General features: G+C 37.0%; 1 protein-coding gene across 1 annotated transcript in view; it reads right to left on the bottom strand.

The window, feature by feature from the left end:
- Nucleotides 1-26,921, bottom strand: part of CPXM2 (carboxypeptidase X, M14 family member 2) — a 234,106-nt gene that overhangs the window by 6,659 nt on the left and 200,526 nt on the right. The window contains exons 11-13 of the mRNA XM_043985357.1: nt 25,698-25,995; nt 17,711-17,850; nt 8,559-8,658 (exon numbers count right to left, since the gene is read on the bottom strand). Of these exons, the coding sequence (XP_043841292.1) occupies nt 8,559-8,658; nt 17,711-17,850; nt 25,698-25,995 (538 nt within the window). The remainder of the gene's footprint in view (nt 1-8,558; nt 8,659-17,710; nt 17,851-25,697; nt 25,996-26,921) is intronic.

The raw sequence follows: 26,921 nt of genomic DNA, 5'->3' as shown, positions 1-26,921 counted from the left end.
ACCAAACCAAAAAAAAGTCTATAGTTACTAAAAGTGAATCAATATGAGTGATGACAATTCATGTTTTTATCAAGTTCTTGCAGAGACTGTTCCTCCAGCGGGAAATGCCCTACTTCCTTATCTTCATCTATCTCAATCCCATTTATCTTTCAAATTCAATCCAAGTTCTCCATAAAGTGATTTAACTTTTCTTAGAACTTTTCTCATTTATTATCTGTCCCATTTACTTGCCATTTAAATGATTCTTCACTGTTACATATGTTTATGTGTTGATAAGACCATATCTAGAATGCTGTGCTCAGCTCTGAGTGCCACATTTTAGGAGGAACACAGATAAGTTTGAAAGTGTCCAGAGAACACCAACTAGGATGGAGATGGGGATCTAGTTCATGCCATCTAAAGATAAATTTGAGGAACTGAGCTATTTAGTCTGAAGAAGAGAAGATTTAGGAGACATATAACAGCCATCTTTGAGAATCTGAAGGGATGCCTTGTAGAAAAGGGTCAGAATTGTTCTCTTTGGCAGTGGATAAAGCACCGGCCCTGGATTCAGGAGCACCTGAGTTCAAATGTGACCTCAGACACTTGACACTTACTAGCTGTGTGACCCTGGGCACGTTACTTAACACTCATTGCCCCACCAAACACACACACACACACACACACACACACACACACACACACACACACACACACACACGAACCCAAGAACTAGGAACAATGGGTTCTCCTTTGTCTCTCCCCAGTTTAGATATTAAAACCATGTTAGTATCATAGGAAAAGTCTTCCTATTTTTGCCAACATTTAATTTAATATTAGAACTAATTATTCTTTGAATATTTGATAGAATCTACTTGTAAAATCACCTGGTCTTAGATTTTTTTTCCTTTCATAATTAATTTGTGGCTTATTCTTTTTTCTTGACATTCAGGTATTTAAGTAATTTCAGTTCTGTTAATCTAGATATTTTACAAGTTTTCATCTATTTCATCTAGTTATTGATTTGGGGGGCCATCTTCCTGGACAAGATAATTTCTGATAGTTTACTTACTCTTTGTTGGTAATGAATTCTCCCTTTTATGCATTTTTTATGAACAATTTAGTTTACCTTTCTTTTAATATCCAAGTATCTATTTTAAGGGTTTAAAAAACAGCTCTTAATTAATTATTTATGGGGGTTTTTTTGTTCTGTTTTCAATCATGCTAATCTTTTCTTTAATTTTTAGAAGTGGTACTCTAGTATTTAAGTGAGGGGGGTTGGCTTTATTGCATTTTTAGGTTTGTTTGGTTTTTTTAATTGTAGTTGTATGCCAAAATCATTGATTGGTTCTTTTTCTATTTTGTTAATGGAATAATTTATACACACACACATACACACATATACATATGCATATATACATGCATATTCAGCTGTATTCCATATATTTAGTATTTTATCAGTTCCTTTTATGAAGTTTTCTAATATTTAGATGATTCTTCCTTAGACAACAATTCTTTAAGATTAAAATACTAATTTAGTTTCTAATTTTAAAATTCTTTCTTTATAGGACCTTTATTGGATATAAATATATTTAAATAAAATATATTTCATTACATTGAAGTTAGTAAAGCATGTGTTTAATATTTCTCCTTCTTTCATTAGTTTGACAGATTTACATACCCCAACACAGGCTTAATTTTTTGTAAAGATGTCATGCACAGGCATGCACATGCAAATACATAAACTCCAGTCTATATTCAATAATCATGAAAAAGCTATCATCTCTATTTTTTCCCAAAAAGTTCCACTCAGGTCCTTAATTTCTTTCTTAATTATTTTGTATTTATTTTTAAAAGATTTTTTTTCAAATATGAAAGCTATATATTTTGATTTCCCATTATTATGGCTTTACTATCAATTTCTTTCTATAATTTGATTAACTTTTTCTTTAAGTATTTAAATGCCATGTTGTTTGGTGAATACATATCTATATCTATAGATAGTATTAATATTGATTTGTTATCTATGATGTTTTTAAGCATAATGTACTTTACTTGCTTATCTCTTTTTTTCTTTTTGTTCCTAGTCATTTCAGTCATATTGGACTCTTTGTGACCCAATTTAGATTTGTCTTGGCAAAAATTCTAGAGTAGTTTGCCATTTCCTTTTCTAGCTTATTTTACAGATGAAGAAACTGAGACAAATAGGATTAAGTGGCTTACCCAGGGTCACACCACTAATAAGTGTCTGAGGCTGGATTTGAGTTTGAGTCTTCCTGACTCTGGTCCTGGCACTCCATCCATTGTGCCACCTAGCTCCTCAACCTCTTTTTATCACATCATTTGTGCTGTAGGCAAGGTCTGAAAACATTGTTGTTACCCTTGGTTTTTTTAGTTCACCATATAGCATAATAGATTGTGTTTTGCCCTCTCATTCTAACTTCATGTGAATCTTTATGTTTCAAGGGTGTTTCTTATAAACAATGTATTTCTGGATTCTGCCTTCTAATCCATTCTGCTAGTCTCTTCCATTTTATAGGTGAGTTTATCCTATTCATGTTCATTGTTACACATGTTACTTTTGTGTTTCCCTGAATTCTCTCCCCCCTCCCTCCCTCTCCCCGTTCCTCTCCCCCGCTCTCCCTCCCTCCTTCCCTCCCCCCTCTCTCCTTTATACACAAGAAGGTAGTAAAATAGGAATTTGCCTAATTCTTGTGATTTGTTCCTCTTCTGTTGCCCCTTTTCTCTTCTCCTTGTCTCACTCCCATCCCAAGTTTTTATTCTTACAATTTCACCTTAAATTCCCCCACCTTTTCTCTATGATGACTTGATCATTTAACCCAAATTCCTTCTTAATCTTAAACCTTGTTTTCTTCCCTACCTGTTTCCTCTGTTTAATTTAATGTATTTCTATCCCATATTCTTTGTGCATGCTCTTGTGTGTGTTCAAATATTGGTGTTGTACCTTCCCCTCCAGTTCAGATGAAAATGGGATGCCTATACCTCTCACCTCCTTCTTCATGTTTTTATACCTTTTATTCTGGGTAACTGAAATCATGTGAGACAGTGAATTTCATCCCCTTTTTCCTCCTTTCATCATATAGTACTGTCAAGGCTTTCATTCACATATGAATCTGACTTGCTAGCTTTGGAAGTTGCTCCCAACTCTAATATTCTGTGCTAAGTTTTAAGGAGTAGGCAACAAATTATAATGGAAAGAGCAGTATGCACAGGGGATAGAATGCTAGACTTGGACTGAAAAGATTCATCTTCCTGAGTTCAAATTTGACCTCAGACACTGAGCCTGGGAAAGTTGCTTAACCCTTATTGCCTCAGTTTCCTCATCTTTAAAATGAGCTGGAGAAGGAAATGACAAACCTCTCCAATATATTTGCTAAGAAAACCCCCCATCGAGTCCCAAAGAGGGAGACATGACTGAAATGACTGAGCAACAACAACAACAAAACTTACTTGAAGTAAAGAAATCTGGATTAAGGCCCTGGCTCCATTAGGTATTACCTCTGTGACCCTAAGGAAATCAATTCATTTCTGTGCTTTTCAGTTTCTCCAAGTATAAATGCAGAGCCACAGAATCTTAGATTTGGAAGACATCTCAGAGATATCAGGAAACTTTCCTTTTTTTTTTCCAGAAAAAAATCTTCAGTTAATTTGATGCAAAAAAACTTCTTATGAAAGGAAACTTGTTAGCTCACATAAGCCTAGAACAGAAATTAATATAAATGCAAAGCTTATGTTGAGCTCTTAAAAACCATAAAACACATAGAATTCAGTGATGTGCATAAATTACAGAATGCATCCATCAAGCAAATATACTGAGAAAATATTTATAGGGGAAAAATGACCAAAAAAGGAAAGAGAAAGAAATTTCCTATTAGCTCATCAAATATGTCCCCTTAATGACAGATGTCTGAGATTCACAGTGTATTAACTAAAGTATTTGTAATGCAACCCATACCATTCTCAAACCTGTTTTGCTCTCCATGAAATTTAAATGTCCTGATATTGTTGTAAAATTTATGTAAGGAGCTAGGTAGTAAACTGCATTTTGCATTTCTTTCTGAACTTCTATTTATTCCATAAATGGATAGCTTATAGATAATATTTGAAAGCCAGGCTTTGTAAAGAATCAAATCAAGTCAATAGTTATCTGAGTATGTGCTATATACTAGGCACCATACTGGACAATGGAAAATCCATGCACTGAAGGATCTCTGATTTACAGTTATCTAGCAATAGCCTACTTCCCTGTGGTATTCCAGACCTTTGTTCTAATAATGTAGGAATATGACTTTTACTTTATCCTTATTTTTGGAGGAGGCACGTAATAGTCAGTTAATAATTATTGGTTGGTAGATATTGTGTCATCATGCTTTTTATTAAAGCTTATTTTACAGAAAGCTTATTATATAGCTTTTTATAGAAGGCACATGCATATATGAATGAGAAAATTATTATATAGAAAGGCAACATGCATGGAGGATAAAAAGCTACCTGTAGATGTAGATTAAAGACCTATCCATGACAAACACTAGCTATTTGACCATAAGCAAATCACCTAAGTTCTCAGGGCCCCAGGTAACTATTTCAAACTAAATTAATGAAGAATTGCTTATTTGCACTGGTGGAAGGAATTTTCCCACTGAGAATACCTATACCAATGAAATCACAAGTTCAGACTACTCCATCCCTTACCTAATTCCTAACCAAAAAAAATCTCAAAATATGCCTAGGGTTGAGATAATCCAGAATCATCTTATTTCTTCAATGTCAATGTGTTTTCTGAGGTGTAATATGCTGAACACTGTGTGGAATCACAGAAGTTGGGTTCAAATCTCAGCTTTGTTAATGTGGTTCCCATATGACCTTGGGCAAGTCACTTGACTCTGGACTTCATGTTCCTCATTCATAAAATTAGGAGGTTGGAATAGAAAATTGCAAAGCCTTCTCTGAACTCTAAGTCTAGGACTCTATAAACAATTAGTAATTCCCTGAGTAAATGGGTGAACTTCTATACGTAGTTCGATTTTCCCTCAAGGCACATACCCTTTGATCAAAATAAAAGGGTTATTTAGATAGTGGAGATCATTCTTAAACTGTACCCCATTATAAAACCTATGTTTTTAGGCTTAGAATTGCTCATGGAGAATGCCAAATCCCATTAGAAACCTTCCAAGTGATTTTATTTTTGCATTCATCAGATACTTTTCCATATGCATCTCTCAATGTATCATCTCTACATCATAAGCATTCATGTGGCGTCCAACCCCAGGTTCTAATAAATCAAGAAGATGGAATGTTCATTTTATTTTTTTTAATCAAACATATCACATATTATCCCAGAGGATGTCAGCCCTTTGCCAGGCATTCAAGGTTCTCCTCATTCTGGAAGCAATTTACTTTTTCCAGACTCACAGAACACTGATTTAGAACTGGAATGGGGGTCTTAGAGTTCATTTAATCCATTTCTATCACTTTACAAATGAGAAAAGTGAGATTGCAAGATTTTGAGTGACTTCCTCAATGTCATACAAATAGTAATTGGGAGAAATGGAATTAAAATCCAGCCCTCTTACCCCAAATTGATTCACTTTCAACTACATCTGTGAAGAACCTTAAGATTTAAGTTATGTTTTGTTGTTGTTTTTTCCCCTAAGGAATTCTCTGTACAAATGGTAAAAATAATACCCTGCCTTCCTAAAGCCCTGGTGAATTTCTCCTATATTGGTCATGTGGTATGGTAGAGAGAATGCTAAGCTTGAAATCAGAAGAGATCTGATCATTCCTCTAATATAGGCGAACTACTAAACCTCTCTCTAACCATCAATTTCCTTATCTAAAAAAAAACCCCAAACCCAGACTCTGTATTATTTAGCTCACAGTATTAGCTGAACATCAGATTAGATGATTAATTAGTTGACAAACATATTAAATGCATGCAGTATTCCAGGCAGGAGGCAGCTAGGTGGCTTCAATGGATGGAGTCAGGAAGACCCAAATTCAAATCCGGCCTCAGACACTTACTGGCTGTGTGACCTTGGACTGGAAAAGGAAATGGCTAACCACTTCTGCATCTTTGCCATGAAAACCCTATGGACAATATTGGTGTGCTGTGGTCCATGAAGAGTCAGATACAACTGAACAAGAACATATGTGCTAAGCAATGGAGCGACAAAGAAAAACGTAAAATGGGACTTGTATATAAAAACTTTAAACTCTTGAAAGAAGGCAAGAATGTGTATTTTATCTATCTATATCAATATCTCTATCTTTATATAAAAGAAATATGCAAGACAATTTTAGAAGGAGGGCAGCAGGATTCAGGGTGGGAAAAAGACCGGGAAAAGCTTCATAGAGAAGGTGGCAGCTGAGTTGAGCCTGGAAGTACATCAAGGATTTTGAGAATAGAGGATACATTCCAGGCATAGGGGACAGTCACTAAAGCCACAGCAAGGCATGGAGAGGGGGGATCAAGTGCCATATAGGAGGTACCAGAAAGATGGTCCTCTTGGTTGGACCAGAGAGTGAGTAAAGGGGAGTAATGTGCAATGTTGCAAGAAAGCTAGGATGGGGTGGGGGTGCAGCTAGGTGGCACAGCAGATAAAGCACTGGCCCTGGATTCAGGAGGACCTGAGTTCAAATCTGACCTCAGACACTTGACGCTTACTAGCTATGTGACCCTAGGCAAGTCACTCAACCCTCATTGCTCTGTAAAAATAAAAAAGAAAAGAAAAGAAAGGTAGGATGGGGCTCTGCTGTAAAGAGCTTTGAAGGCTTCTCTATGTCAAGTGCTTTGTTATCACCATCTTTATCATCCTCCTCATTAATAGAGTGTGCTACCTTAATATGATGCTGTGAGGGCACTTTATATATACCGATCTGCCAGAAATACTGCTACTGGGCTGTCTGTCCTGTAGCCCTTTCTCAGGGTCTTCCTTAAAGAGAGATCAATTTTATACTGAAAGCTTTTCAGCATTCCAGTACTTACAAACCACTTTATATGCTGTACAAGATGATCCATTTTAAAATGAATTCCGTGACATTGACAGTTGTGTTTACCTGGAGATTTCTTCAGAGCCAACTCCACCTTACAAGTCAATGGGTATCTCTAACTGTTCTACTGCTTCTTCTCTCAGTATATCTTCAGACATATTACACCAATAGGCCTTGGCTCACATGATTCCTTATACTTGAAATACCTTCCCCTACCATCTCCACCAAATCCTTCTAAGCCCAGAGAATTAGCATGTTAAATAGGATGGCCACTGAATTGTAAGTCAGGAGGACCCAGTTAGGAAAATCCACCTCAGATTCCACCCAGATGCGCTTGGGAAAATGACTTAAGCTCTCTGGGCATCACATTCATACCGTAACAGTGTCATGCAAAGCATTCTAACTCTCTATTCAAATAAAATGTCATTTGACAATTCACTGCCATCTGAACCATGACAATTTTACTTGGTCCTAGAGTGTCTGTAATTATCTCCATTGCTTTGTTCTATCCTACACAATGCAGCCAGATGAATCATCCTTGAATGTGAATCTTATAATGTCCTTCTTGTGCTCAAAAAAAAAAAGGAAAGAAAAGGAAATCCCTATTGTTTAGAAAATTAACCCCCCAAACCTTGGCCCAGCATTCAAGTCCTCTAAACCCTTTCAATGTTAAATTTATGATACTATGATGATCCCTCTACTATCAGCCTCAACATATTTCCCCAGTACAATATTATATCACTCTCCTTCATGATTCCTTCTGTTGTATAAATAGGTTTACTCGTCCTGAACGTAGAGTATACCTCCCTGCCTCTGCTCATGCCCTTAATTCCTTTTGTCTTTCACACTCTAAATTCTAGCTGTACTTTAAGGCCCAAATCAAGTCTCATCTTTCAGTCAGTCTAATGTGATCCAGCTCTCCTCAGAACTCCCATAGTAATCACTGTCTGGTACTAATTTCATAATGTCTTATTATATGTTTGATTCTTTTTTCTGGGCATGCTTTACCTTCCTGAGCTAGATTTTAAACTCCTTAAAGGCAGAAGGCTTACAGTCTGGTTGGGGAGGGAAGCATATATAAAAGTATCTGTATCTGATATATGTTTACATGCATTTGTGTAGGTAAAACATTTATAATTATGTGTTTAAGTACATTTGACATATGCTGTATTTGAAATAAACATGGTTGTTTGAAATTATATCTATATGCATATAATATTATACATATATATGTGTGTATACACATATACACACACAGAGGGTTTTCCTAGCACAACTATTATTTTGTAGCAGGTGCTTAATAAATCTGTTGATGAATCCTCTGCCCCCTTTTTCTTTCCTATCTTCAATGAAGGAAATGAGATGAATCAAGAAGAACCTAGAAAGTCACTGTTGGGTGGACCCAAATGGAATTAGAAATGAAATAGGAAAGAGAAAAAGAGAATTCAGCTTTTGTGTTTATTACACTCATCACAAATCTTGTTTCTCATGGTTTCAGCACAATCACACTTTTTTGAAAATTACATATCTTAATGGAAGCCAAGGTTTATGAATATATACATTGGTACCTGTTCGAATATCATGGTTAACACCTTCCACAGAAATGATAGCATTTGGAATTCCTTTCCCATGTGAATCTCTTACTATGCCTTTGATGCCACGGTGAACCTATTCAATTAAAAAGTATTATTTTATGGTTATTGATTGCATTAAATAGCTTAACACAAAATCATAAATTAATTTCTGAAATTTAAAAGGGAAATGTCCTGTGGTATTTTAGAGATAATTAAGGACTAATCACTGCTAAGAATTTTCATATGGTCATACAGTTCAAAAGACTTGTTACTTATTCTTAATATATCCCTGAATTGTTGGTTTCAGAACATACTATTCGATGTCCTTTTAAGGTCTTGTAGTAGAGTTTGCTTACACTTGAACTTAAAGCAAAATATTCAGTCTGTGTGGTACTAAAAATGAATAGACATATATTTATAAATGTTCCCTAAATTTATGTTAGGAGTAACATATTTAGAAACTGGAAAATGAAGAAGCCATTTATAGGAATCAGTTTTGTTAAATCTTCCTTCCCTAAGTATTCATAGACTTTAGGGCAAGGAATCAATGAAACCTTATAAACTGAAAGTTTGGTTCTCTTTAGGAATTTGTGGGTAAAGGATTTAATCTCTTTGGACCTTCATTTCCCAATCAATAACATGAGTGGGATTCCAGAGAAGTATGGAAAGATCTAAATGAGCTGGTATAACCAAGAAAACAATACATTGTTACTGAGTTGTTTCAGTCATGTCCAAATCTTTGTGATCCAAATTGCAGTTTCTTGGCAAAGATACTGGAGTGGTTTGTTATTTCCTTCTCTAGCTCATTTTACAGAAAAAGGAAACTGAGGCCAAACAGGATTAGGTGACTTGCCCAATGTCGCATAACTAGCAAGTTTTGGGAGTCAGATTTTAACTCAGGAAGATGAGTCTTACTGACTCCAGCCCCAGCATTTTATCCACTCTGCCACCTAGCTGTCCCAATTACTAAAGTAATGAAACAGAAAGAACAACCACAAAAAGAACGAATGTTGAAAAGTTACAAAAAACAAATCTGGCTCAAAATAAGAAATATGAGAAGATACCCCCACTCCACGCCTTTGCAGAGGTTGGAGGTCCAGAAGTGTGATACATTATACATATTTTCAGACAACAATATATTGCTTTCCTTTTTTTGGTCTTGAAAAGATTATTTGTTATATGAGCTGGCTCTCTGGGAGAAGAAGTGGGAGGGGATGCTGGGGAAATTTTTGGTAATGTAAAATAATAACAAAAGGCATCAATAAACACTTCTCTATAAAAAAAGAAAAAATACAATAACAATGAGTCTCTTTCAACCAACTGTGCTATAAAATACTTTTTATCTCTAAAATTCTATGATTCTATAACTGTCAGCTAAAATATTTAAAACGTGTAGAACCAAGACCACATTTTTTTTAAAGAGTGACTACAAAAGCATAGCTTTTAATGTCCCTTCTCATTAGAGGCATGGGGTCTTCCATTGGGATGTGGATGACTGCTTGTTTGGGATGTTATGGAATGGATTGATTCTGGATCAAGTTTAGGTTCGAGTGAATGCTATCTTAGACCTCTTCAATTCTTATATTTTATAACTATACTTCAACAATAATAAAAGGATCTAAGAAAGGGACCGCAGAGGCCATTAACCCCAATATATACCTGAATAATAAACCTCTCTTCAAGATTCCTGACAAGTAGTCATCCTGTCTGTCTCCACTTGGAGACTTCTAGTCAGAGGGAACCCACAGGTTTCAGGAACATTCCATTTCACTTTTGACTTACTTTGTAAAGATTTTGCTTTTGCTTTTTTCTATAGACCCAGAATGTTAGTAACTTTTATCTATTGCTCCTAGTTTGGCCCCCAGTGGCTAAGCAGAACACATCTAATCCCTTTAATATCACAGTCCTTTAAATATTTGAAGAATCTGGACTTTTCTTCAACCCAACCTGAGGGTAGAGCTGAGATCCAGGGAGCAAGTTGTCAAGGTTGGAATGATACATTTCAGTGTAAGTACCTTGCTCTCAATAGTGTACAGTGAACGAAGAAGAGGGTGTGTAGAAGCAGCCTTCCTCAAAGTTTGTGGCTTGAATGTGACATCTTATAACTCTTACCAGAGCAATAATAGTCTTGCTGAGTCATTTTTTCAGTTGTGTTTGACTCTTCATGACCCCATTTGGAGTTTTCTTGGCAAAGATACTAGAATGGCTTGCCATTTCCTTCTCCTATTCATTTTACAGATAAGGAAACTGAGGGAAACAGGGGTAAGAAACTTGCTCAGGGTCACATAGCTAGTAAATATCTGAAACCTAATTTGAATTCAAGAAGATGAGTTTTCCTGACTCCAGACCTGGAGCTCTATCCACTGTGCCACCTAGTTGCCCCAGCGATAGTCTTATTCTGGTGGCAATCATTAATAATAATAATAATAATAATAATAATAATAATTTTTCAAAGTGCTTTACAAATATGATCTCACTTACTCCTCACATCAACCTTGGGAGGTAGGTATTATTATCCCTATTTTACAGATGAGGAAACTGAGACAAACAGTGGTTAAGGGACCTGCCTAGGGTTACAAAGCTATGAAGTATCTGAGGCTAGGTTTAAACTTCAGTCTTCCTGGCTCCAGGCCCAATGTTCTATTCATTGTGCCAACTACATTTCTTCTCTTTAAGGTAGAACAGAAAATTGTTAAAAGGGTATAGGAGACATTTCTGAGGGCAAAGCCCAGATGGCAGAGAGAAGCCAGATAGCTTCCTGAGCTTTCCCGTGTTTCCCTCAAAAACTACAGAACCTACAAAAAGACAGAGAGACACAATCCTCCTACCTGAGATAATTTAGAAGACTTCAGGAAAGGTCTGTCTCACCTGGGCAAAAGGGTAGGGAAGCTCAGCTGACTCAATGGCAGCTTGACCCAGCTGCAGCTGGACACTGCTGAGAGTGGTACAGCTGAGAGTGGTACAGCTAAGAGCAGTAAGAAGCTTGAAACAGCAACCTCTGTGCCCCAGGAGCCGACTTCATCTTTATAAGTTTAAAAATAGGCTACAATATGAGTAAGAAACAAAAAAGGACCTTTACCATTGACAGCTTCTATGGTGAAAGGGAAGACCAAAACTCAAACTCAGATGAGTTTGTCAAAATGCCTACAAGTGAAGACTCAAGTGAGAAGATGATCTTGTCTCAAGACCAACAAGACTTCTTTGAAGAGCTCAAAAAGGCTTTTAAAAATGAAATGATGGATATTGGAGAAAAATGGAAAAAGAAATGAGAGTTACTTTGGAAAAAGAAGCACAAAAATTGACTGAAGAAAACAATTCCCTAAAAAATACAATTGTTGGAATGGGAGAAAAAATTGGCCAAATGGAAAAGGAGATGCAAAAGCTGACTGAAGAAAATAATGCCTTAAAAATTAAAATTGGGTAGATGGAAGCTAATGACTTCATGAGACACAAAGAATCTGTCAAACAGAATCAAAAGACTGCAAAAATAGAAGAAAATGTGAAATACCTTATTGGAAAGACATCTGACCTGGAAAATAGATCCAGGAGAGATAATTTGAGAATTATTGGACTACCTGAAAGCCATGATCAGAAAAAGAATTTAGATACCATATTCCAGGAAATTATCAAAGAGAACTGCCCTGATACTGTAGAATCAGGGAATAAAATCATTATTGAAAGAATCCAACAATCACTTCCTGAAAGAGACCCCAAAAGGAAAATTCCAATGAATATTGTAATCAAACTCCAGAATTATTAGATGAAGGAGAAAATACCCCAATCAGCCAGAAAGAAAGAATGTAAATACCATGGAGCCACAGTCAAGAACGCACAGAACCTGGCAGCTTCAACATTAAAGTATTGCAGGGCTTGGAATATAATATTCAGGAAGGAAAAGGAGCTTGGATTACAACCCATAATCAACTACCCAGCAAAACTGATCATTCTCTTTCAGAGGAAAGATGGACATTCAATGAAATATGGGGCTTCCAAGGTTTTCTGAAAAAAACATCCAGAACTGAACAGACTCAAGAAAAGTAAAAAAAGGTAAATGGGGGGGTGGGGTGGGGAGTGGGGTGGGGAGGGGGGTAGGTTGTTCAATGAGGTTAAACTGCTTACATCCCTATGAGGGAAGATAATACTTTCAACTTTTGAGATCTGTATCTCTATTAAGGTACTGTTATTACATTGAATTTGATGAGATGATATAAAGAAATTTAAGGGGCAGAATAAAAGGACACTAGGGGGAGGAGAGGAAGGGGGAGGTAGAATGGCATTAATTACATCATATAAAGAGGCACAAAATGAACCCATTACAATAGAGGGAAAGAAGGGAGGAGTGAGCATTGTTTTAACCTTACTCTCATCAGATTTGGTTCAGGGAGGGAATAACATACACTCCCATTTGTATAAAGAATCTTAGCTTACTCTTTAAGGAAGCAAAAGGGGAAGGGAAAAGGGTGGTATTGATAGAAGGGAGGGCAGAAGCGGGGGGGGGGGGGGGGGGGGGGGGGGGGGGGGGGGAAGGGCAGCTGATAAAATGATTGAAAAAAGCAGATTGAGGGAGGCAATGGTGAGAAGCAAAACACTGATCAGGAGGAATAGGGGAAAAGAAGGGAAAAAAGGGTACAAACAAAGGAGAAAAGAGGATGGAGGGAAATAAACAGTTAATAATCTTAAATGTGAATGTGAATGGGATGAACTCTCCCATGAAACAGAAGCAAATAGCAGAGTGGATTAAAAATGAGAATCCTACAATATGTTGTTTACGAGAAACACATTTGAAGCAGAGAGACACATAGAGAAAAGGTAAAAGGTTGGAGAAGAATATGTTATGTTTCACCTTGTGAGATTTAAAATTGGATATTAGATCATAAATCTCCCCTACTTAACCTTTCCCTTAATTTATCTCCCAAACTAGTAAATGGAAGAAGCTTTTGGTTTTCTAGATAGACCTTTTTATTTATAGTTATGATAGTCACAAGGTGATGTTGATTAGAAGGATAGGAAAGTAGAAACACAATACAAATCGTCTTAAGTCTAAGCTTAGTCTATATTCCTTATAAAAACTCACCAAACCGAAAAGGCCACCTTTGGAGAGAGAGAGTCTGTGCCGCGCCGTCAGGAGTCCCGCCAAGCAGGCAAAAGGCTTACTCTCGTTCTCTCCACCCCGGAAGTCAAAAACCCGGCAGGCAGTCTGACATGCGCAGCAGGCGGACTGTTCATCTCCTCCCCAAAAGGGTGGTCCTTGAAAAACTGGCGTCTTTCAGTTATCCTAACCGACTGTTAAAAAACTTTCATATTTTACCACAACCTGAAGTCAAAAAAGCAGGGGTAGCAATCCTTGTCTCAGACAAAGCAAAAGCAAAAATAGATCTAATTAAAAGAGATGAGGAAGGAAACTACATCTTGCTAAAAGGTATGATAGATAATGAAGTAATATCAATACTAAACATGTATTCACCAAGTGATTTAGCATCCAAATTCTTAGGGGAGAAGTTAAATGAGTTACAAGAGGAAATAGACAGTAAAACTATACTAGTGGGGGATCTGAATCTTCCCCTCTCAGAATTAGATAAATCTAGCCACAAAATAAATAAGAAAAAAGTTAAAGAGGTGAACAGAATGTTAGAAAAGTTAGATATGATAGATGTCTGGAGAAAAATGAATGGGGATAGAAAGGAATATACCCTTTTCTCAATGGTACATGGCACATATTAAAAAACTGACCACGTATTAGGGCACAAAAACCTCATAGTCAAATGTCGAAAGGCAGAAACAGTAAATGCATGCTTCTCAGATCATGATGCAATAAAAATGACATGTAATAAAGAGCCATGGAAAGGTAGACTGGAAATTAAATAGAAACTAAATAATCTCATTCTAAAGAATGAGTGGATCAAACAACAAATCATAGAAACTTAGAAAAACATAGAAAATATAGAAATCAATAACTTCATCCAAGTGAATGACAATGAGACAACATACCAAAATGTATGGGATGCAGCCAAAGCAGTGATTAGGGGAAATTTTATATCTCTAAATGCTTACGTGAATAAAAAAGAGAAAGAAGAGGTCAATGAATTGGGTATACAACTAAAAAAGCTAGAAAAAGAACAAAGTAAAAATCCCCAATTAAATACTAAATTAGAAATTCTGAAAATCAAAGGAAAAATTAATAAAATTGAAAGCAAGAAAACTATAGAATTAATGGGGATAAGTAAGAGGCATTCCCAATAAGATCAGGGGTGAAACAGGGATGTGTATTATAACCTCTATTATTTAATATTGTACTAAAAATGGAAGCTCTAGCAATAAGAGAAGAAAAAGGAATAAAAGGATTTAGCAGATGATATGATGGTATACTTAGAAAATCCTAAAGAATCAACTAAAAAAAATTACTTGAAACAATAACAACTTTAGCAAAGTTGCAGGATATAAAATAAATCCACATAAATCATCAACATTTCTATATATGACCAACAAAGCTCAGCAGCAAGAGATAGAAAGAGAAATTCCATTTAAAGTGATGGTAGACAATATAAAATACTTGGGAGTCTACTTGTTAAGACAAACTCTATGAACACAATTACAAAACACTTTTCACATAAATAAAAACATATCTATATCATTGGAAAAACATCAATTGCTCATGGATAGGCTGAGCTAATATGATAAAAATTACAATTCTACCTAAATTAATATACTTTTTCAGTGCCATACCAGACTACCTAAAAATTATTTTATAAAGTTAGATTAAATAATAACAAAATTCATCTGGAAGAACAAAAAGTCAAGAATATCAAGGGAACTAATGAAAAAAATGCACAGGAAGGTGGCTAACCTATCCAAATTTGAAGCTATACTATAAAGCGGCAGTCATCAAAACTATTTGCTACTGACCTAAGAAATAGAGTGGTGGATCAGTAGAATTGGTTAGAAACAGGAGACTCAGCAGTAAATGACTATAGTAATCTACTGTTTGATAAATCCAAAACTCTAGCTTCTGGGAAAGGAACTCAGTATTTGACAGAAATTGCTGGGAAAACTGGAAGATAGTATGGCAGAAACTAGGCATAGACCAACATCTTACACCGTATACCAAAATAAGGTCAAAATAGGTACAAGATTTAGACATAAAGGGTGATACCATAGATAAATTAGGAGAGGAAGGATTAGTTTACCTCTCAGACCTATGGAGAGGAAAACAATTTATGTCCAAACAAGAGATAGAGAATATTATGAAATGCAAGATGGAAGGCTTTGATTATATTAAATTAAAAGGGTTTTGTACAAACAGAAGTAATGCAGCCAAAATTAGAAGGGAGGCAGAAATCTGGAAAATAATTTTTATAGCCAGTATTTCTTATAAAAGCCTAATTTCTAAAATATATAAGGTACTTAATCAAATTTACAAGAATGTAAGTCATTTCCCAATTGAGAAATGGTCAAAAGATATGAACAAGCAGTTTTCTTTTTTCTTTTGTAACCTTTTGTAGTCATTCTTTTAAAAAATGTGGTCTTGGCTCTACACGTTTTAAATATTTTAGCTGACAATTATAGAATCATAGAATTTTAGAGATTAAAAGTATTTTATAGTGCAGTTGCTTGAAAGAGACTCATTGTTATTGTATTTTTTATGAAAAAAATCAAGCAATTAAAATAGATGTTTGGATTACTAGACAGAGACTTCAACCAATTTCAAGTATATGGTTAAGCTTGATAAATGAATTCGATATTATGTAAAATTTTAGAACATGTTTCCAAAGATGTCAGCATGACTTTAAACTTGTATTTCTTTCTCTATGAAGTCTTATCATACATCCACACTAGAAAATTTTCTATGGTAGGATGCTCATAGTATTTCATCTGCTGCAAAGGAAACTGCTTTGCTATTTTATTTACTTAAAACATTTTTTGGTAAAATTATGGGCCTTATTTTCAGAAAGTTAAGGTTTCTTCTGTCAATATAGGCTAGCTCTTTTTCTATTATTTTTTAAATAAATACTTGCAATTAAAAACAGGCCAGAAGGAAATCTATGAGAGCATTTCCCCACACAAAAGGGGTTCCAGGGCAGGAAAAAGAATGAGGTTGACTCCTATAGCACACTAGGCCAAGTAATAGAGAAAAGGCATAAACTCGGCCAAGGAAAACTCAGCTATTTTGCACAGGAGATAGGAGGGCTTTGGGGAAAGTTGTAGAATATACATGATATTAGCTAACATTACAGCATATTGAACTTCCATCATAACACAAGTATTGTTGTTGTTGTTTGTTGTTATTGTATTAGACTTTAGTCAGACAATACAACATTTGTTAACAGACTGAACCTAGGGAGGACTCATTGGAAGTATGAACTGGTAGGTTTTTTGTTGTTGTTGAGTTTTTGTTTTGTTTTGTTTTACCAAGAAAGCAATGCCAAAGGATTTCTTATGGGTGAGATTTCCAAACTCTGTAATTGACTATAATAAAAGTAGACAGTCTCGGGGGCAGCTAGGTGGTGAAGGGGATAAAGCACTGGCCCTGGTTTCAGGAGTACCTGAGTTAAAATCTGGCCTCAGATACTTGACATTTACTAGCTGTGTGACTCAGGGCAAGTCACTTAACCCTCACTGTCCTGCAAAGAAAAAAAAAATAGATAGCCTCTTTTTAAGCCAAATAAAATTGTGGTCAAACAATGTAAACAATGGAGAATATGTTCACACTTAATTCTTTCCCTTTAAAATGTTTATTAATTCACAGTTTATATTTCTCTTCTCTAAGAAATCTATTTAGATCTAAATTAGGGGTATCAAACACAAAACCTATGTGGCCCACAACTTTTCCAGCTGTGGCCAAACCAGAATAAAGTGCATCTGGGAAATATTAAACAAAATAAATCAAAATAGAGTAGCACATGGATAATGTGAATATGTGGTTTTCTAAGTCAACATATGGCCCACAGGGAAACTTATGGATGATTTGGTGGCCCTTATTTCTAGAAGAGTTTAACATCACTGGCCTAAGGTACCAAATGTTTAATGAGGCGATGCTGGTATAAACAGGTCATTAGTTGCCATTTGAATACTCAGGTGGTAAAGTTACCTTCACTCTAAGGATACTGCTAAATATTGTACTTAAAAGCTATTTAAAAAAAAGTTCTTACCTGTTCCATAAATACTATTAAAGATTCACGATTATTCTCCCATTCTTCAGGTAAGTCACTCTCATGAGGATATTTATCACAGCCCACATATATTGACAACTCGAAACAATTTGTGTGAAGGTAACTAAAGTCATTCAGACCTGTCAATATAATCAAAGATGATTTTAACTAAAATGTTGTCCAAACTGGCAATAGTAAGGAAATAATAATTTTCCATAACTTGATCCCCAACATTAGTCATTAGTAAAATCGAAGAGCATATAGACATAAACACTTATTAGTTGGTGTATGAGCAACCAGAAATCCCTATAATCCAGTGTATTTTATTTTATGTATTTAAAAATGCTTTTATAAAAATAGTCTATAAGTTTTGTCAGAATGCCAAAGAGGTACAGCCATCCAGGAAACAAAAAAAGATTAAGAATCTCTGTTTCAGGGGCAGCTAGATGGCACAGGCACTGGCCTTGGATTCAGGAGGACCTGAGTTCAAATTCAGCCTCAGACACTTGACACTTAACTATCTGTGTGACCCTGGGCAAGTCACTTAACCCTCATTGCCCTGGAAAAAAAAAAGAATCTCTGTTTAAGTGTCTACCACCAAGATAGCAGATGGAGAAGGATGGTAGCCAAGGGCAGATGTTAAAGAAAAGAATCAGACTTCAAGAAGTGATATCATTGCTGTACAGAACCAAGAAAAGGTGGGAAAGGCTGAAGATAGGACAAAGCAGTGTGACAGGGAAAAAAAAAACAACCCAGAAAATATACAAAGAGGGGCTACTTTAGTAGAGAACTGAAAAAACTGGAAAAACAATGGAAAGTCAGGGGAAATGAGAAACAGCACGAGTTTGCAGTAATTGGAAAATGTCCTTGGTTGTAGAGTTTGTGTGGCATCTTTGATCACTTTCTAGACTTTGAGTGCACCTGATTAACCAGAATATCCCATTTCTCAACCATTTGAGATGTCAAAGGGACCTCATTGTAGTAGCAAAGACAAATTGTAGTTATCAAGGAAGTGCAGGAATAATGAACAACTAGGAGGCCAAATTAAGAACCAATTATACAATGCAAATGAAGGCGCATGTGTGTAGTACATACATATGCAAGCCCATATGCAGAATTTAGCCCATTTGCCAACATCCAAAGAAAATATCAAAGGAGATTTAAAGACAAACTATATATTTTTTAAAAAGCCATTCTACTGATATCAAGAAAAAGTATGTTAAAAATAAGCTAATAAAACAATAGTACAGGATTTTAATTCAAAGATTGTCTTTGATTTCTGCTTTTCAACTCACTATTTCCTCAATAAAATTGTTTTTCAAATAGGTCCTTTTTTAGTTCACTTTTTTGCCAAGAAGTAATTTGTTTGTGGTTTTAAAATTAATTTGATTCATTTTTTTTGACATCCTGAATCATGTTTTTCCTTGGACTTGTTCAAGTCTCAGCTGTCATAGCAAATGAAATAGTTTTTACATATAGACAAATGTTACCAAATATAAGTAGGTAAAAAGTGACAGTGGACATTAAAGTAATAGTGTAATCTGTACCCCATATTCTCATTCTTTCCTTTCAAAATCCCTCTTGAGGAACAAGGGCATTAACAACCACACATCTGAACTAGGCTTTGTCAAGTTGCCAAACAGTAGTAAGTGATCAAGAAGAGGCCACCCTCAATAGACACTTCTGGATTGAGAATCACTTGGGGCCTCACAGAACACAGATGTTCAATGTTATGTTATGTGTTGTACCAGGGGGTGGGGGTGGGGGACAAAAAACTGAAGTCTCAGCCCATGGCATATGCTGCTTCACATTAGCACTTTCACTTCTCCTGGGACCAGTCTCAAATGTCTTTTTCCTCATACTGTTCTTCATACTGGCTCAATTACCACCAACTTATTGATATTGTGCTCTATCGGAACATGCCTGTTTAAGATCACTGCTTTCTGCAGTCAAGAACAACACTGTGAGAATGCTAAAGGGCCACGTATTTCACAGCAGGATAGGATTCAAGGCGTCCTCTCTCTACCAGGTTTGCAGATTTGTCCCATGAAAACGCCAATGAGAGACCTTTTTTCCCATTTGTCATTTAGTGATAGAGGGAGCCCAGAAAACTGGATAAAGGTTAAGTTGGTTCAAGAGCAGTGATTCATAGAAAAGACACTTGGTTATATGGACTAAGGTTGGGTCTAGGAGCTGCCCAAAATGGTACTGACTGGAAAGCTCTGACTCATCACCTCCATTTTTTTAGTTTTCTTGGCTTCCTTCAAGACTTAGGTAATAAATAGCTATAGAGGGAGACTTTCCCACTTTCCAGTTCCTAATACTTTAATACCTTCCCTTCTCAGACTGACTTCCATATAGTCTCTCTGTCTCTGTCTCTGTCTCTGTCTCTGTCTCTCTCTCCCCTTCCCTTTGCTCTCTCATTCCCTCCTTCCCTTCTCTTTTCCTCCCTCCCCATTAACTCTCCCTCCCCCTCCTCTTTCTAGTTCCTTCCCTCCCTTCCTCCCTCTCTCTCTTTCTCTCTCTCTCCCTCCCCCCCTCTCTCCCTTCTATCTCTGTCTCCATCATTCTCTGTGTATCTGTCTCTGTCTCTATATCTTAAATATACCTATTTACATGTCATCTCCCCCACTAGAATGTATGCTTCTTAAGGGCAGATATTTTTCCTTTTCTTTGTATATCTGGAATTTAGCACCATGTCTGGTACATAGTAAGTGCTTAATAAATTCTTGTTGACTGACCGTCAAAACAGGCCTCATATTTGGAACCACAGGGCTGAACAGCCAGTTGTTTGACTAATAAACTTCTCAGTTGTGAGTCACATGTTTTGGCACTATACTAATAATGAATGTGAGATGGCTTGCATTTTATAGGGCTTTATAGTTATAAAGCACTTTCATATGTATATATCCTAATATTTCTGTCCTCGATGTTACCAACTTTTATTTTTTTGCAGGGCAATGAGGGTTAAATGATTTGCCCAGGGTCACACAGCTAGTAAGTGTGAAGTGTCTGAGGCAGGGTTTGAACTCAGGTCCTCCTGAATCCAGGGCTGGTGCTTTATCCACTGCACCATCTAGCTGCCCCCTGTCCTCAATATTACCAACAAATGGGTAGAGTAAACATTAGCATCTCCCTTTGGTAGATGGGAAACTGAGTTTCAGAGATTGTAAATGCTCCCAGTCTCATGCCTAGTAGGTGGCAGACCCAGCATTAAGCCAAATATTGCACTCTGTTTAGAATAAACTGGGGCAGCTGGGTGTGGTGCACAGTGGATAAAGCACCGGCCCTAGATTCAGGAGGACTTGAGTCCAAATCCAGCCTCAGACACTAGACACTTACTAGTTGTGTGACCTTGTGCAAGTCATTTAACCCTCACTGACCCACAAAAAAAAGAATAAACTGATCACTGTACTCCACATACTAGTAACATGAGATGGCCATTATCACTCTACTTTACAGGGTCCTTGTGAGGAACTGTGACATAATTTGCAAATAGTTTGGAAATGCTAAATTTGGGCAATGAGCAGTCCATCTGTAATGAGGATCCTTCATCACCACCTGCACTGCTAAGACCAAACAATCAAGAATTAGTTTGGATCATAGGAGGATCTGATCATTTTCTTTCCATCACTGGTTTCTGCAATGTGTCATTTTGTACCTTTGCAAGACGGCTGCTTCCAGAAGTAAAAATGTTTTGTTTTTTTTCTACATGAGCCTGGGTGGAAACTAGGCTGGGATTTGACCCAGATAGTTTCTCATAATCCCTGGGTATCAGCTAAAGGTGGCGAGCCATTCTTTTGTGCTCTGCATTTGACTGAAATCTTTCCCTTATCCCTAAATTCAATATGAAAAACACAATCCACCATTTCTTAAGGCTCTGTGGCTCAGATGGTATCACAGCACAGGATTTCATTGCCCAGAGATAACAGGGAACAATGGGCTGATGGTATTCACACAGGGGCAGGTTCAAAGCAAGTATCTATGTGTAATGTATATTTAAAAGCTTACTGAACACTGAAGTAAACTTTACTTTTATTAATTTACAGTTTACCCTCCACTCATTAACTAATGCCTGTCAGGTCATTGCTCAGAAATATGAAAACAGAATTAGAGGGTGTAAGAGGAGGGTAGAGAGAGATTAGAAGGAGAATGGGAAGGGAAGGGGAAAAGCAGGAAATTAGAAATACCATTTCATTAATCTCTAGTGAAATGATTCTACAGACCTCATTATACCACCAGGAAGAAGAGTGATTAAAAGGACTCGAGCCCTCCTCTGTTCCCTTGCCACCCCCACCCTTCAACTTCTAAAGGAAGTCAATGAAATAAATGGCAAGTAGAATTGGTTAAAAGCTCAAATGCTGCCCAGGCTGGTCATGCAGTAGCCACCTTTAAAAATATTATTGACTCGGCATGGACCAATCTGGCTATGCTGCTACCTGCTCCAGAAGGGTCATGACATTTATAGACAGCAAGGAACGTAATGAATGTTCAGGATTGGGTCTGGTCTTTTGGCCCCAACTTTTAACCTGGTGAGAGGCTGTGTGGTCTTCTGTTTTTAGCCACGGTGAAATTTTAGTGACAGAAAGAGTTTATTAAACCCTTGGTTCTTTCCCAGTTTTTTTCTTTTAATGCATCTTATGAACTCTTTTTGTCCTGTTCACATAGTGGTTTATTTTTAAAAAGCACCCCAAATAGTTAAACAGTGGATATACCTGACAATGGATGAAACATTCTGTCATGGTTGTCCCCCATCTCTTCTCTATGAGGAGGGTGGTTTATTTTTTTTCCCCTTTATCTGCTCTCCCTGTCCATCATTGTTAAAAATTTATTTCTTTGGCTCTATTTGGAATGACAGGATGAAGTAGAATAACATGCCAGGACTTGGCAAAGGCAGCTATGATTCAGTGGGAAATATCCTGAACCTGGAGTCAGGAACCATGACATTGAAAAGGAGCCCTGCTGATTACTAGCTGTGTAACTTTGGCCAAACCATCATACCACTATACCTCAGTTTCCTCATCTGTAAAGTCAATAAATACCTGCATCACAAGGCTAATATGAGGAAGGAGCAAATCAAATGAGAAACTAATCACATATACTATAAATATATAACAATGTCAATGATTGATAATTAACATGTCCTAATAAAATATAATATATAATGTAAACAATAAAATAATATAAATGAGTACATAATCACAGCTCACATTTCTATTGCACCTTCAGGTTCAGAAGGTGTTTTTTCCTCCAAATCTAATGAGGTCTGTATGGATATTATTGAATGTATCAGGGATTATTATCATCATCAATAATAAGCAAACAACTCTTTTATTCAGGCAGGGAATGGTACTACCAAGTGTTGTTTCTCTTTCCCTAAGAGCAGTCGTAAATTCTATAGCGATGTCAAAGCTGAAACTTGGAAATTGTACTCCAATGAGAAGAATACTCTGGTTTCTGAGCACTTCCTCCCCTGTGAATAATAACAAGCAACTGCCTCTATCCCAAAAGTCATAATGCGGCTTTAAACTTTAATAGTTTAAAGAGCTAGTCTTTGAGGATACCCTATCTATTGCTTTAGGTTTCAAAAACACTATACAAACATCTCACTTGATTCTAACAATAACCCTTGCTATTATTATCTCCATTTTACAGAGGAGGGGACTAAATAAAGTTCAATGGCATTCTTAGTGACACACAGCATTATCTAAGGCAGGATTCAAACCCAAGATTCTGTTTCCAAGGCTATTTCCCCAGTTACCTTGCCACACTACAACTCACTAAGTAAGGACAGGCACTGAAAACATACCCTGCTGTTACTGTTCTTTTTGCAATTACCACTTGTCTAATTCATCAAAAACTTGGTCCTTGATAAAAAGAAAATAATTTTCACTTGTAATGTACTTTTTGTTAGTAAAAACACTGTAACATTTGCTCATTTGATCCTCAAAAGAGCCCTCGGTCCATCAATAAGTCAGTTAATAAGCATTTATTAAGCATCTCCTATGGGCCAAACACTGTGATAAGCTTCCCTCCAAGGAAGATCGTGTCAGTTTTACTATTTAAATTTTATAGTAAAGAAAGTTAAGGTTGAGTAAGGTTAGCAAATTGATTTGGTTAAGGTCATACAGCCAGTAAGTGGCAGAGAAGTGGTTTGAATTCGGATGGTCTTCTGACTTCAAGTCTTGTGCTTTGCATAGTCTGGGTCAAAGTAGCCACATGAACAGGCAGGCAACCAATGACATAAAGGAGTAGAGATGGTCTATGCTAAGGCCTTTACAGAAATGTAATACTGCTTGATTTGACCCTCTATGCTCAGGGTTGCTGACAGAATCTATTATGGCAAACACCAGCAAACTATTTGCAAGTTTTTATCTTAGAAATGAGAGAGGGGGCAGCTAGGTGGCACAGTAGATAAAATACTGGCCCCTGGATTCAGGGGGACCTGAGTTCAAATCTGAACTCAGACACTTGACACTTACTAGCTGTGTGACCCTGGGCAAGTCACTTAACCCTCATTGCCTCACTAAAAAAAAAGGAAAAAGAAAAAGTTAAAAAAAAAAGAAAAGAAATGAAAGAAAATTATGAAGAGGTTTAGGAGAGGAAAGGGTAATGCTGTTCCGTCTGAATAGGCATGGAAGTGCCTTGAGGACAGGAGCTATTTCACATTTTTCTTTTCATCATCAGAGTCTAGCTCAGTGCTTGGCATATAGTAGGCACTTAAATGCTTGTCGCTTGATTGATTGAAAGGCCTAATTCAAAGTCTGAGAGCTGTGGATAATTAGGACATTTAAAAAATATTAAATAACAGTGGAAGCCCTTTATAATGCTAATGTTAGGACATAAAACTAACCCCCATCTCATAGACTCATTTGGTTTTATCAGACTTTTAATGCATCTAGTTATATAATGATTCAGGGAACTGTGGTATAACTCAGGTTGAGGGAACCAGTTCTGACTTTTAAAACCTAAAACAACTTGGATTTTTCACAAGAGAGAAGCAGCATGGTGTGGTGAAAACCCAGGTGACACTAGACAAGCCAATTAAGCTTTTCAAGGCTCTCTTTGCAGAGAAGGTACATTGGTAGAGGGAATCCTCTGTGTTAATGAAATCACAAGGCCAATCCTATGTAGAGAAAGAAGATGGAAACAAGGGCAGGTAAGAGAAGACAGCAGCAAAAACATGGCATGGGAACATTGCTAAAGACCTTGATGCATGAAGGACAGCAAAGGGAGTTAAATATGACACATTTTTGTTGTTGTTGGTGGTGGTGGTGTTGGTGTTTTTTTGTTTTTGTTCTTTTTTGTTTTTTGCTTTTTTTTGCAGGGCAATGAGGGTTACGTGACTTGCCCAGGGTCACACAGCTAGTAAGTGTCAAATGTCTGAGGCCAGATTTGACCTCGGGTCCTCCTGAATCCAGGGCCTGTGCTTTATCCACTGCGCCACCTAGCTGTCCCCATGACACATTTTTAAGAGTGTTTTTATTTGATTTTTTTGGGATGGGACAATGAGGGTTAAGTGACTTGCCCAGGGTCACACAGCTAGTAAGTGTCAAGTGTCTGAGGCCAGATTTGAACTCATGTCCTCCTGAATCCAGGGCTGGTGTTTTATCCACTGTGCCACCTAGCTGCCTGAAAACAGTGTTTTTAAAAAGCTGTACCAGTAAAAAATAAAAAGGAATTTCTAAATCTATGTTCTTAAGACCAAAGATCATATTAAAAAAAAAACAAAAAAAGATATTTAGGACCACTTCCTGGGTTGGATGGCAGAATGACAGGGAACCTACTTAAATCTTACTTCATTTCTGTTTTCCCTATTAAGGAAAATAATCTTTGAACAAAAAAAAATACTCAATAAAATGGCTAATAGGGATTTGATACCCAAGATAAGTAAGAGAGAACCTAGCTGCTGTTAGTGAATCCAAATCATTGGCCTAGCTCAACTCATCATACAACGATTTGGGAGAAGCTTCTACCAAATCCTTACTTCCAGCAACAGTATGCCAAGAAGCTCCATTCACAGTCCCATCCTCTTTCTGAAAATCTTCAGTGTGGCACACCCTTCTCCGGGCATCCGTCATGAGCCGGTGGGTTGATGCATAGGAATAGGCTAGCCAACGGAATACATGATCGTCAGGGGTAGGTGTCTGCTCCTGGGTCTTCCATAATGATCGAACCATGTCATATGGGTATGCCACCACCAATTCTCCTCCTTGTAAATTACCTCCCAGCACAAATGGGATTTTTTCCATCCAGGCTATTATTGCCCTTGTCTCAACAGCCACCTAAATTTAAAGAAAAAGAAAGAAAGGCATCTTGTTATCATTATAGCTACGTGTACCATGAAGCAGTTTAACGTGAATCACCAATTTAGAGCTGAATGGGATCTGAGAGGTCATTGAGTCAAATTCCCTCATCTTTGAGATGAGCAAAATGAGGGAGAAAGAAATAAAGTGATTTACCCAGGCTTACCCAACAAGCAAGTGTATGAAGTGAGATTTGAACCTTCCTGAGTCCAAATCCAAGGCCCTCTCTACTATGTCATACTGCTCTTGGGTCAATGACTGACACATTTGGATGCAGGAAGCATTTATTCTCTTCATCTTTGGATTGCTTTAATTTATCCAGTCCAGGAAAAGAGAACATAAGGAACATACTATTAAACACAAAGATCATTTGAGGACCCTTTGAGGATGGATTCATGAATTCATATAGTTCTCCCATTCGTTCCCTTTTGACACAAGGCCCTGAGATTTTTTTGTTCCAGACTCTTTTGTCTCCTCAACCACTTATGATAGCTAGGCAGGTGGGGGGTATAGTAATAGCACCTACCTCCAAGGGTTGTTGCGAGGATAAAATAAGATAATACTTGTAAAATACTTAGTACTATTCCTGCCACATAGGCTCTTTTTTTTTTTTGGTGGGGCAATGAGGGTTAAGTGACTTGCCCAAGGTCACATTGCTAGTAAGTGTCAAGTGTCGGAGACTGGATTTGAACTCGGGTCCTCCTGAGGCCGGTGGTTTATCCACTGTGTACCTAGCTGCCCCCCCCACATAGGCTCTTAATAAATGCCTGTTACCCTCTTCTTCCCTTCCCCACCTCCCTGTGCTTTCTTCTGCTACTCTAATCTTAATTTACTCAAAGAAACAAAGCCATTCACCGAGAGTTTTTTCTTTCCCTATTCCACACCTCAAATCCTTCTATACTGCT

The sequence above is a fragment of the Dromiciops gliroides genome, chromosome 2, assembly GCF_019393635.1.
Source record: "Dromiciops gliroides isolate mDroGli1 chromosome 2, mDroGli1.pri, whole genome shotgun sequence".
In the NCBI taxonomy this organism is placed as follows: Eukaryota; Metazoa; Chordata; class Mammalia; order Microbiotheria; family Microbiotheriidae; genus Dromiciops; species Dromiciops gliroides.
Note: the sequence above shows the minus strand (reverse complement) of the source record. Positions and strands in the feature narration are given on the sequence as shown.